General features: G+C 31.3%; 1 protein-coding gene across 1 annotated transcript in view; it reads right to left on the bottom strand.

The window, feature by feature from the left end:
- Positions 1-13,607, bottom strand: part of LOC106458746 (tankyrase-1-like) — an 86,892-nt gene that overhangs the window by 49,346 nt on the left and 23,939 nt on the right. Inside the window, exons 7-13 of the mRNA XM_022385054.1 lie at positions 9,224-9,345; positions 8,900-8,991; positions 8,321-8,399; positions 7,329-7,500; positions 6,268-6,344; positions 2,695-2,846; positions 2,230-2,296 (exon numbers count right to left, since the gene is read on the bottom strand). Coding sequence (XP_022240762.1) covers positions 2,230-2,296; positions 2,695-2,846; positions 6,268-6,344; positions 7,329-7,500; positions 8,321-8,399; positions 8,900-8,991; positions 9,224-9,345 — 761 coding nt within the window. The remainder of the gene's footprint in view (positions 1-2,229; positions 2,297-2,694; positions 2,847-6,267; positions 6,345-7,328; positions 7,501-8,320; positions 8,400-8,899; positions 8,992-9,223; positions 9,346-13,607) is intronic.

Genomic DNA, 13,607 nt, shown 5'->3' with positions numbered 1-13,607 from the left:
ACCTACTCTTACCTTAACTAACCTAAAGAGATCCATATTTTTAAATTTTAGTAACTTTATAATAATATACAAAGAATAAACATGAAAAGCAAGATATAAAGTAATTACCCAGGTATTCATTTTTTTGCTGTCGACTGTCAATGACACTTAACCCTAATTATTTTTATACTAATGGTAGTAATGCACTAAATAATTTTTATTTAATTAAATGATGCACCAAATAACATAGAATAAGAACATGCAAAAAGCAGACAATTTCCTCTAACTCTCACAGTTTTTCTGGTTTTCTAACTATGCAACAAGAACCGTTACAAATTCATCCATGCTAGTCGTTATCTTTCCCGTGGGAAGGAAGTTTGTACTAACAGAAAAATTGACAATTCTCCATTCAGAAAACAACGTAATATGATACATCATTTGATAAATGAAAACCTTGGCTTTCTATTGGTTATAGATAATATAGAATTAAACGTAAGACAGAAATATGAAAAAATCTTGGAAGAGAGGATGTGACAAGAGCAGTCTGATTTTCTATTTGATGGCTCTGTAACCAAACACTAGGGGAAATTCAGGATTTTTTTAAAATATTGGCTTATAAAATTAAGAACTTAAAACTTATATACTATTAAAATATGGATTATTAGCTTAGATTTTATGCTATACTAATTGGTATAACATAAAGTAGTTTAATAAAATTTTGAATGTAAATCACTAAACCTCACGGCATGCACAGTAAATGATACCCGGGCAAATTGGGTTAATACTATAATATTTATATCCAATACAAAGCCAAGGTTTTAACCTATCAAATGACGTATTATATAAACATTGTTTTCTGTAAAGAGAATCCTCAATTTTGCTTTCAGTTCAATGACTCCTCTTAATAGTTAGAAAGCCAGAAAATTTTTGATAGTTATAGGACATTGCCTGCTTTTTGCATGTGATTATTCTATGTTATTTGATGCATCATTTAATTAGATAAAAATTATTTAGTGCATTACTACCATTAGTATAAAAATAAGTAGGGTTAAGTGTCATCAACAGTCAAAGGCATAAAAAGAAGATCCAAGTAAGTACTTTATTTCTTGTTTTTTCATGTGTATTCTTATTTATTATTATAAAAGTAACTGAAATGCAAAAATTGGAAACTTTTTAGGTTAGATATTGTAAAATAAATAATAATAATAATTTTTTGAAAGGTAGGCTCGCAAGCAGTTGGAGGGTAGTACATGCATTATGTACTTTGATACTGTAACATAAGCTGCATGTTTGCCACATGATTTACAACTTATATGGAACAAATATTAATTAGACATGGTTTAAAGGGCAATAAGATAATGAAATTTATGTAGAAATAGATGTATAGTGTCATATGTTTAAAGTTATTTTGGATAAACTAATATAATTTCATTTTACAATTTGAAGTCATTCTAGAAAAAACATTGATTTTGATTTTGTTTTGGTGGTTACAAAGATGGTTTAATTGACCAACCTTGTATAGAGTTAGGGTACAGAAAATAACAGATCAAACAAAGTTTTACTTCAAATAAAAACGTTTAAAGTATACTTGGTAGGTTTTAGAGATTATGCAAATGAAATTTGAGGTTTTTGAGATGAAGAAAAGTATTTTTCATTTTAACATGAAAATCACTTTGCACTTGGACTAGTAAAAAAAATAGACTCAATATATTCACAGACATATCTTTAGTAAAAATACTTCATTAAAAAATCTTATTTTTGTGTACAAATAACATGTAATGTTTACTAAATGTCTGCCAACTTTTGTGAAGATACACTTACTGTATTAAAAGTTATAGTATAGAAACTATAACAGGTACAAAATTGTTATGAACTCTGTCAGTTCGACTGATCCTATGGTGAAAGAATTAATTAGCTAATAATTAACTAATTATCAAATTATACTGATTGCCCAGCTCAAGTAATTTGTATTCAGTGGATTTCTGAGTATTCTGTCAACAAAGAAAAAAATGGAAATAGCATGGTTCTTAAATCTTGAATGTAGCAGTAAATAGTAAATCTGTTAAAATTTCGTATTGGGTTTGGACAGTTTTCTGTTACTTTGTGTTGTTATCACATATTCTGTAGACTCATTCAAGTCTTGATAAACTCAAATGAACAGTCTTATGTAAAAAGAAAAAAAAAGTTCTGAAAGTGAAAAAATTATAATTTTATTTAATATTCTAAAACAAAAATTGTAGAAAGCCTTACCTTTACTAACAGCTCAGCAACTTCATAATGACCATATGAACATGCATTATGCAATGGTACAAGTCCTCTGGAAAGTTGTTAAAAATGTTTGAGTAACTGGTAAATACTGGAACAATCATTGAGTTAAATGTACATAAAAAATTTATTACAGTTTATTACAAATGGATAAGTAAATGATTAGTCTTGTTACACTATTCAGTTTTTGTCATCATGTGAAATTTGATCTTTAAGATAAATGAAACACGTGGAAAAGTTATTGATATTGTACAATACCACAACCTCAGTGATACAGACTACACTGGAAACCAAAACCTCAAATATGATCATTATACTAAACAAAATTTTTTTAATGAAACATTTGTAACAGAATATTGTGATATTTTGTAGTGTGATTAAATGATTGATAAGTAATTAAACAATGAAGAACAGAATCCATAAACAGTTAACCATGCAGAATAAGCCTACCCCTTGTCTTTAGCATGTACATCAGCTCCATGAAGTAGCAGGTATTCTACCACAGCAACTCTGTTATAACCAGCAGCAAAATGTAGTGGCGTAGACTGACGGCCATCCACATCTCGACAGTTCACCACATGTGGTTGAGACTGTAGAACTTGCTACAAAGTTGAACACCACAACAAGAAACATAAAGAAGGTATTTAAACTATAAAACATATATACTCATTTTATGTAAACAAAATCATTACAATGAGAAGCTGAGACCTACAGTTTTGAGACATGTTAATGCTTTAAATATGCAAAATGACTTAATGTAGACTTCAGATATATTTACATGAAAGAGAGTTTGAGGTGATTAAACTTTCTAGTTGAATTTAACAAACAGCTTTTTTTTCACCTTTTGGTGTTACGATTCATAAAATTAAAGCACATTATCTCAAATCTGAAATGAAATAATGCATATCAGACATATGTATATTTAGGTAAAGCTACAAGTAATTATCAGGATCTGATTGATATCCAATATAACTAAATAAAGTTTTAGCATCCCTGAGCTTAAAATTATCTTGAAAAATTAAGCAGGTGTGAGTACCCAAGAGTGAACCTATGTCACAATACAAAGTAAAATCTAAAACCACTATCCATGCTGTACGATTTAAAACAAACAGCAAATCAGAACAATTTTTTATGAACACCTATAAAAAAAAAGAATTGTTAGTCATTTCCAATATGAAGAAAGTGTTTAACAAACAAATGTGAAATAGGTGAGATTCAAAACCTGTTTCAAGCAATTACTAAAAGACAAGAAGGGCATTCTAGGAAACATGATCAATAAGAACACCAAAAGAAAATACAAGGCCACCTAGAAAAAACAATCCATAAGAAAAACAAATAGATAAGAATGATAGTCAAGGAAATGCTGATCAATCACAACAGTAAAAACTAATGCATTCTAGGAAAGACAGATGAAAACAGCACAAAAATAAGGGTATTTTAGGAAAAATTAACAATCAGAAAATAAAAAATAAATAAAAATACCAAAAAAGAAAAGGGCATTGTAAGAAACACTGATCAGTCACAATAGAAGAACTTTAAAGGAAACATTGAACAATCACAACAAAAAAGTTATAAGAAGGGCATTCTAAGAAACAACAATAAAACATAAGAGAAGCATCCTAGGAGATACTGAACAACCACCACTACAAAAAGAGGCATTCTAGGAAATACTGAATCACCACCACAACAATAACTTAACACACTGACAACCTAACAATTACAGATATGTCATACTTGTATCACCTTTACTCCTGTACTTATGCAAGGAATATTCGAAGATTACCCTTGAATTACAGACGTGTTATTAACTCTCTCAATACAGGCTTGGTCAATTTAACCAGCCACATGACCTCTTTGTACTCATTTAAAGCCTTTATACATTTAATACTTCTAACTTTCAATATAGTATGTATATTTTCATAACATTTGGCAGTCTTTCAGTTAACATTATAAGTCTTTCACATACAAATCATATTTTTAGTGAAGTATTTTTAATAAACTAAAATAAAGATTTGTCCTTAAATATATCAAGTATTTGTTTTGAATAGTCTGTGTGAAAAGTGATCTTTACATTAAGATTAAAAATACTTTTCTTCATCTCAAGAATATCAAATTTAATTTGTGTAATATCTAAAACCTCCTAAATACAATTCAAAGGTTTGTTTTCAGTAAAACTATATTTTATCTCTTATTTTCTCTACCCTAACTCTATACAAGGTTGGTCAATTTGACTGACATTGATACCCCTCCCCCAACTGAAATAAATCTAAATTACTCTTTTTTTCTTCTTCTAGAATGACTTCAAATGCAGCATGAAACTACACTCGTTTATCCTACGTAGCTTTAAATTCATAACATTATACATCTATGTATAATTAAATTTTATTGTTTTATAGCCCTTTGAACTGTGTCTAACAATTATCTGTGCCATTATAAGATGTAAATCACTCGGGAACATGCAGCTCACATTATGCTATTGAATTATATTATCCATGAGGTACTATGAGCTGCTCACGTGCATGCCTCATGAAACATTTTTATTATATTATTATTATTTATTTTACCTAATCTGATCTTAACTAACCTAAAAAGATCCATATTTTTTACATTTTAGTTACTTTTACAGTAATAAATAAAGAATAAACATGAAAAACAAGAAATAAAGTACATACCCAATCTTCTTGTTTCTTTTATACTAATGGTAGTAATGCACTAAATAATTTTTATTTAATTAAATAATGCACCAAAGAACATAGACAAATAACATGCAAATAGTAGACAATTTCCCACAACTCTCAAATTTTTCTGGCTTCCTAACTATGCGACAAAAGCCTTTACAAATTCATCCATTCTAGTCATTAGTTATGAGGCTTAAGCTATTTAGACTAAACATTTATGTTTTGGTGTTTTAATTTATGGTGGTTACAAGATCAGTCAAGTCTACTGAACACATACAGAGAGTTGTTAATGAAAATAACATATAAAATATAAAGTTTTTTCTTACGAAACATTTGATAACTATCTGTTTGTTTGTTTGTTTTTGAATTTCGCACAAAGCTACATAAGGGCTATCTACACTAGCCATCCCTAATTTAGCAGTGTAAGACTAGAGGGAAGGCAGCTTACTCATCACCACCCACTGCCAGCTCTTGGGCTATTCTTTTACCAATGAACAGTGGGATTGACCGTCACATTATAACGCCCCTACGGCTGAAAGGGCGAGCATGTTTGGTGAGACGAGGAATCAAACCTGCAACCATCAGATTGCGAGTCAAGCGCCCTAACTACCTGGCCAGGATAGACAACATGCAAAAAAAAAAGCCATGAGAAAAACATTGCTTAATAAACCTTAAGACTTAATAACAAAATTTAATATTTTGCATATGAAAGCATTGTAATGTTTACTGATAATTTGCCAAATTTTGTTAAGATATGCTTACTAATTAAAAGTTGTAGCATGAAAACTATAACAAGCACAAAACTGTTACGAGGTCAGTCCCAGGAATTGAGTCCTTGCTGAAAGAGTTAAGATAATTTTCCATACCTGTTTGTATAAATTAATTAGCTTAACATCTCTTTTTCAATCAGTCTCCAGGTGCCACCTTTATTTTAGTTAAACACTTAAGTATAGTTTTGTTTCTTTTTTAACTCTTTCTAAAGCAAAATTTCCCTAATACCTTTTTACATAACACTCTTGTTGCTGACCACATTGTACCAGAAATGAAACACACAACTGTATATGGAAAAATATATTAAACATTTCCTGGAAGACCAAGTGACTTTCATGATGTCACTCAACTCCCTTTATATATCACTCATTGGATTACACCACCATTCCCAGTTTGTCCCTGAAGAAGAGAGGTCCAGCTTTCGAAAGCAGTCTGGTTATAGGGTTTTTATTATTTTATGTTAAGACTTCCTGAACCTACGTGTTTTTCTGACATCATTAATATTACTGTTTAATGTGAGTGGTGATAAAAAAAAATAAGTAAACTTTTTTGGGCTATTTTCAACCAGATTTACCTTTGTTATTTCTATATCTCCAGCCTTGGCTGCTTCAAGGAGCTGATACTCTGCATCAGTGCTTCCTGGAGGAGGATCTGAAAGTAAACAAGTGTTTTTAATTTTTACAAAGGCATGTTAAATGACATTAGTATTTCAATATAAAAATATTTCCAGTGAATTCTAGTTACTTTTATAATAATAATAAATAAAGAATAAACATGAAAAATAAGAAATATAATCCTTACCCGGTCTTCTTTTTTTTTTCGCTATCGATTGTCAATGACACTTAACTCTACTTTTTTATACTAATGGTAGTAATGCACTAAATAATTTTTATTTAATAAATTAATGTACCAAAGAACATACAATAATTAAATGCAAAAAGCAAACAATTTCCCTTAACTATTACAATTTTTCTGGTTTTCTAACCATGCAACAAGAGCTGTTACAAATTCATCCAAGCTAGTCATTATCTTTTCTATGGGAATGAAGCTTGCACTACCAAAGAAATTGACAATTCTCCATTCAGAAAACAACATAATATAATACGTCAAACCTTGGCTTTCTATTGGTTATACATAATGTAGAATTAAACATATGGGAGAACTATTAACAAATTCTGAAAGAGAAGATGTGACAGGTGGGTGTGGCTTTAATTTGCTCTTAGAATCAAATCTAACACATCTTCATACTTTGGTTTCAAGAATAAAGTCTACAAATGTTAAGTGTCAAAATAGAATTTGAAAGCTTCTCTTAAGTTTTTACTTTTCTCATAGCCAACCTGCAGCTTTACTTAAGTAATTCTAACTTCTACATATACATAAACCTTAATGCTTCTGCTAAATATTCCAATATTCCATGAAAGGAAGATTTTGTTCATAGACATTTTTTAAAATATTTGTTAAAGATATTTTTATATTATGATTCTGAGAATCCATTTTTAAATTACAATTAAATAAAGATAATTTAAATGATATACATTCCACCCTTTCTGCATGGTTGGAAAGGCAATATTGTCCTTACAAATTTCTTTAATTAAAATGTTATGGAAAATTTTAATTCTTCTAAAGAAAACTAACCAGACAAGATCTTTTGAACACTTTCAGTGGCAACCTGAGCTGCAGTGTACCCTTGAAGACTGACAATAGAGGAATCTACACCATAAGACAGTAGTATTCGACAAGCTTGAACATTTCCTTCACGTGCACAGCGATGAAGGGGCGACTGGCCAAGTCCATCGAGAGCATTAACCTAGAATTTTGGTGATGAGAGAAAAAAATTATATTAAACAGTTTGTCTGCTGAAGAACAGAAAAATAAATTATAGTGCCACATATTACTCATATACTTGTATAAATATAGGTTAACTGTGGTGAGTACAGGACAATTAAAACATCATATAAATAACTTTGAAATAACAAACAATGAGTTTCCTATATTGTATGGTCATAACCAACTGTGCTTTTAATACAAGCATGATCATAAACCATGCCATATATGACAGCTAGACAGATTTGTACCTGAGTGTAAACCTACTGCAATATGCCTGCTGTCTAAAAAATGATTGTCAAAAAAAAAAGCAAGTGATAACTTTAAAAAACTTATTTAAGTTCCTAAAGGCTAAGACTTCTGAATTATTTCCAATGCCCCCTTGACTTTTTTGGTTGTAAAACCTTTTATATTTTCAGTGCAACCATCTAAACACTACATTTGAGAACATTCTGTTTCAAAGACGTAGTTGGCAAGAGGGCATAATCGAAAGAATGAACACACAAATGTCCTGAAATGTTATAATATTAAGGGTAAAATATCCGACAGTAAGAACCTTCCAAACACTGAAATTTTATCAATACTTTCCTCACTAAAAATAATTTAATCAAAAATATTTTTATAGCCACATCTTCCATTTCAATCTCTTTTGATCCATACAATATTAGTTATGACTTTTATAAGTACTTTGATATTTGTGTTCCACTTTCCTGTTATGGGTTATATCTGGTTAATAAATGACACTTCTTAACTACATTTTGTAAAATATTTTTAAAAGAAACAATGACGTGTGCAAAGTTTACCTTAGCTCCATGCTTTAATAATGCATCCATCACATCAAAGTGAGACTTGTCTGCCGAGATATGTAGAGGAGTCAAAAACCTGGAAATCAATTCAACTATACTATGTAAAAATATCCTGGATATTTTATTTCTGGGGTACTTTCTTTCTAACAGAAAGATAATTGTTATTCATCTTTTATTAACAAATTGCACAAATACCTAAATATTAGAATAAAATGAAAGCATTGGTATTTAGTAAATAGTAAAAATGTCTGAATTATCATTTTAGATCAAAATAAATGAGCTCACCATTTCAGGTCAATACGTTCAATCTACACACTTAAAGCCAAGATAACTAGTTTATCATTTCAGGTCATATAGTCCAAGCTCATTATTTCAATTCAAATTGTTCGAGCTTATCATTTTTGGCAAAAATGCCAAAGATTACTGTTTCACATAAATAATTTAATGTTTATCATTTTTAAGTCAGAATGTTTAACCTAATCATTTCATTTGAAAAATCATGGTTTATTTTTTTAAAACATCTGAGAAGAGCTGGAAATTGTAAAACTCAATGTAAAGATGTCAATGCACACTTACTCTTTGTTCTTGTCATTTGGGTTAGCACCTTTTCTTAGAATAGCTTCAGTTACTTGTTTTCTTTTAGGAGCAGTAGAGCTGGCAGCACAGTGCTGGTGAGAAGGACAATATATAAAATAAGACAGTATGTTACTTCCACCCAACAAGAAGTACTATTCCATAATTTATGTGTACAGCAAAAAATTTAAACATATAAAACATTTAGGGAGCTGATGTATAAAAATTCTCAAAAAACTGACTTTTTTTCACAAAGTTTACAAATATTGCAGGAAGTGTATTTCCACTTAGAATTAATTAAAAAGAAGACACATTTTTTTCACTTACAAGAGGGGAATCTCCTGTGAATGGATGTTTAAAGTTGACCACTTCACTACAGAGGTACTTCTTCACACGAGTCGGATCACACTGTCGAGTAGCTTCTAGTAAATTGTGACCTTTGAATTCATCTAGATGTTACAAAACATAACCACTTATTTATATTTCATCAGCCACATGATGTGTTAAAACTTATCCTTGACTAATTTTATACTTAAAAAATCAATATTTTTGTAATATCTTACCTAGCAGTTGTTACTTATTTCTTTGTGAATCAAATAAAGACCTTTAAATGATTTGTGAATTTTAAATACATTTTTGTTAACCATTAATCCTTAGACATTTTATTAGTCTGTGTGTTTTATTAATTCTTATGCTGCTAGAACTATTCATAGTTGATAAAAAAAAAGAAATACTATTTTTAGGATTTTATGAAAAGCTGTAAAAGTTAGTTGCAAGGAGCATTGCTACCTTGTAGATACAAGCTAAATATAAAGTTACTTAGAGGTTTGTACTACACTAATGTATCCCTAGAGCATAAGTCTCAACCCTTTTGCAAGGGGTAGGTTAAAGTGTGCATGTCAAACATTTACAGTTACATTCAAAATTTAACTAAACTACTTTATTATCAATGTATACAAATAAACTTGGCATAAAAAAATGTACTCAATAAATAAAATGTTAATATTATATAAGGTTTAAGTTCTTAACTTTATAAGGAAATATTATTTTAAAAAATCCTCAATCTACCCTTGTATGAGAATTCTGACATTTGCTCTCTAGGTCTTCCCTCTTCTCTAAGTTTTTTACCACCCTCTGAGAAGTACAGAATTTAACATTAATTACTTATTATAATATAGATATTACTCAGGCAAAGCATAATTTTTATAGTCTTCAATATTATTTGTTTTCTGAGCCATCAACTATAAAACCAGACCACACTTGCCACAAATTGCCAATAGTTCTCTCCGACATTTTATACTATATTATTTAGAGCCGATAGAAAGCCAAAGCTTTAATCTATCAAATGATTGTCTAATTTGTTGTTTAGTTTCAGATTTATTCTCGCAGGCTGGGTCAAATCAACTAACTCCCATATAGTTATGGTAGAGAAGATAACACCTAAAAAAAAGTTTGAGATTTATTTTGAAGGCTTTTGAAGATTATGCAAATGAAATATGGAAACTTTCAAATGAAGGTAAATGTATTTTTAACTATAACATGAAAATCACTTTGCACTCAGAGCAGTCAACACTCTGAATCTATATATTTATGGACTAATTTTTATTAAAAATACTTAATTAAAAATTCTGATTTTGTATCCACAAAAAACTTGTAATGTTTAATAAAAGCTTGAGAAATTTTGTGAAGATACATTAAATACTTTCAAAGTTATAGTATGCATACCTTCATAGTTACATGGTGGTTACAAGGTCGTGTAAAATACATGAGCCTGATATGAAAGGGTTAAACTTTGTGGTAATAAATTTATTTTAGAAAATAAACTATTCAGGTTTTAAAGTATACCTAGATATCCTTGTAAGATAAACTGCCTAGACTTTGTGGTATAATATCTTTAAAAATTGTCTCAAATGTCTGATGAGTTTCGTGAGACACCTTGAAGTGTAGATTATCAGTAAGTGACAAAGCAGGTTTAAATATTTTTTTTAATCATTAAAGTAAATTTTAACCATTACAAAAATACATACCAGAAGAGAGTAAGATTACAAAAATTTTTCTTGTAGGAAATATTGTTTGTCTGAAATGTAGTCAGCTATGACAAAAGTTGTGTTCCAAGATATAATAGAGGAGATGATAAACAACCACTGGACAAAGCAAATTAATATATATTGATATCATTACAAAAGCTCAAGCCAGATATCAAGTATAATAGACATGGTTTATAGCAGCATTTTGAAACATTAATAACAGATAACTGGGTAAAAATAAATTAATAAATTTACACACACACACACTAGGGCTGAAACGAATATTATAAGTAGTGCTTCAAAGCTTTTTACAATTGAGTATACTTGTTATATTATAACAATGTATGTATTTAATTTGTTACAGTTTGACTGTACATGAGTTTGACCTTCAGGCATTTGATCTGTCAAAGTTTAATATGACTGAACAGTAGTTGTGTAGTCTGAGCAAGGAAGATTTCCTAGATTTTGATTACAGGCCTTCTGGAATCTGGAATTTTTTATTTAGTAGCATTACATAGTATTGTCAGTCACAAACCACCCAAATTTCCATCAGCAGTACCCAGTAATAATAGTCAGTATAATGCAGTAGTTAAAATAGTTAGTACAGTGCAATACAGTAGGTGTGAATAGTGTAACACACATGCACTCTCACACTACAAATAATATAAATACTATTGTATTGACAGTTTGCTTAAATTTTTGTTCAAAAAAATTAATGCGTCAACATTTTTTGGTTTTAAAGAACTTCGTAATTTGGTGACTGTTAAGCCTGCCATAGAGAAAACTCTTTCTGAAGATGTGGTTGTAGCTGGTATGCACATTAATCATCTAGCCACAAATGAAACAACTTTGAAGCGACCAGCATTTAACTTCCACCATACAAGTGGATTATCTCGTCTAGGTGGAGGAGGTTCGGCCAGATACTTTTCCAATTCTGAGCTGAGAGGGTTCTGCTACCACTGCCTCCTCACCTAGGAGTTTGTCCAATGCAGCCAATCTCTTTGGTCGTTTTACAACAGATGGAGAAGGCTCGTGTGAAGCAGGCTCATGTTCTTCATACTCTTTATACATCTCCATCAGCTCAATGATGCCTTTCTTTAGGGCTTCTTGTTCAGTTTCTGTGTATCTACCCAAGATAAGATTTTTAAATCGAGGGTCAATAATAGCTGTCAACAGCATTGGGTGTGCAGCATGCAAAGATTTGAGTTCAAATCTCTCAGAGATCTCTGATGACACAATATCTTTGAATTGCTTGATTATGCCAGAATCCGACACGTCTGGCTCTAGCTGGTCAAGAATACCATGTAATATCAGAAACACAGCTGACATTGACACATTTTCTTCATAACTCAGAAAGGTCGTTGCAGTACTAAAGTTTTCCAAAACCTCCAGTAATTCCTCGGCTAGTTTCCACTGTTCAGATTTTAAATCCAAGTATCTATCACTGGGTTTTGTTACTTGACTATCCGACAGAACAGCAGCAGGCCACCGGAGTTTTAACAGACAATCTAATATTTCATATGTTGAGTACCATCGAGTGACACAACTGTTGATTAATTTTTTACCAGACATGTTCATGTCGACTTGTTTCTATTTTAGAGCTTGTGATGCCACTACACTGTGGTGAAAGTGTGTAACAATCTTCTTCCGAGCAGCCTGTCAATGGAATTGATTTTAAACCCTGCTAGTATACAGAGTTGAAGGCAGTGAGCAGTACAATGTAAGTTTTGCCAATTTAGTTCTTCGTGCAAAATTTCCATGGCAGCCTTCATGTTGGACCCCTGGTCATGGCTAACCATTCTAACAGTATCCATAATCTCCCATTCTTCCACCACTTTCTTCAGCTTTTCTGCAATGTTTATCCCCGTGTGCCGTTCTGGGAAAGGTAAGGTTTCCAGTACAAAAGCCTGTAGCAACCAGCTGTTATCAATGTAATGCTCTGTTACGGTGATGTAACTTTCTGTCGTGATGCTCGTCCATATATCGTGGTTAACGATATAAACACTGCTTCTTAACTTAGCCTTTCTTTCAGACATTGTTTACACGTTGCATGTTTAAGGTTGATATCAGCGGTAAATTGTTTTCTGCTTGGTAAGACATATCCCGGCTCCAAGTACTTTATTAAGTTACGAAAACCATCGCATTCAACAGCTCGAACGGGGCGTAGGTCTAGAACGATCATTTGAGTCACTCTGTCTGTTGTATTCTTTGCACATGTATCATTGCACTTCGCAGACCTTACAAATCCATCAAGGGTAGGCACCTTCCTGCTTTCCGTTGTAGTTGTCTCGATGCCCGGACAGTAAAGAGTCGAGTGCTTCGACGCGAGGTGATTCCGTAGGTTTGTTGTCTTGCCTAAATAGGCAAATTCTTTTTTACAAATAGTGCACATGTCTTTCCTATGGTCGTGAAGTTTCTTATAAAAACTCCATACACCTGAAACCTTTTTACAACTACTTCCAATCGTGCTCTACTTTTTCTAATCAAAAATTGTATGCATAGCGCATGCGTATAAATAAACGTGCGAACATTCGATTGGGCACTGGCAGATCCGAAGCCTCTGTCAGCTTCAGAATATTTGAATACTTTGTCTCAGCCCTAACACACACACACACACACACATATATATATATATACACACACACACACACACCACTATAAATAAAAATAAGTTCTATACTCAC

Source organism: Limulus polyphemus, unplaced genomic scaffold, assembly GCF_000517525.1.
Source record: "Limulus polyphemus unplaced genomic scaffold, Limulus_polyphemus-2.1.2 Scaffold508, whole genome shotgun sequence".
In the NCBI taxonomy this organism is placed as follows: Eukaryota; Metazoa; Arthropoda; class Merostomata; order Xiphosura; family Limulidae; genus Limulus; species Limulus polyphemus.
The sequence above is the reverse complement of the archived record's forward strand: the minus strand, read 5'-3'. Positions and strand labels throughout refer to the sequence as shown.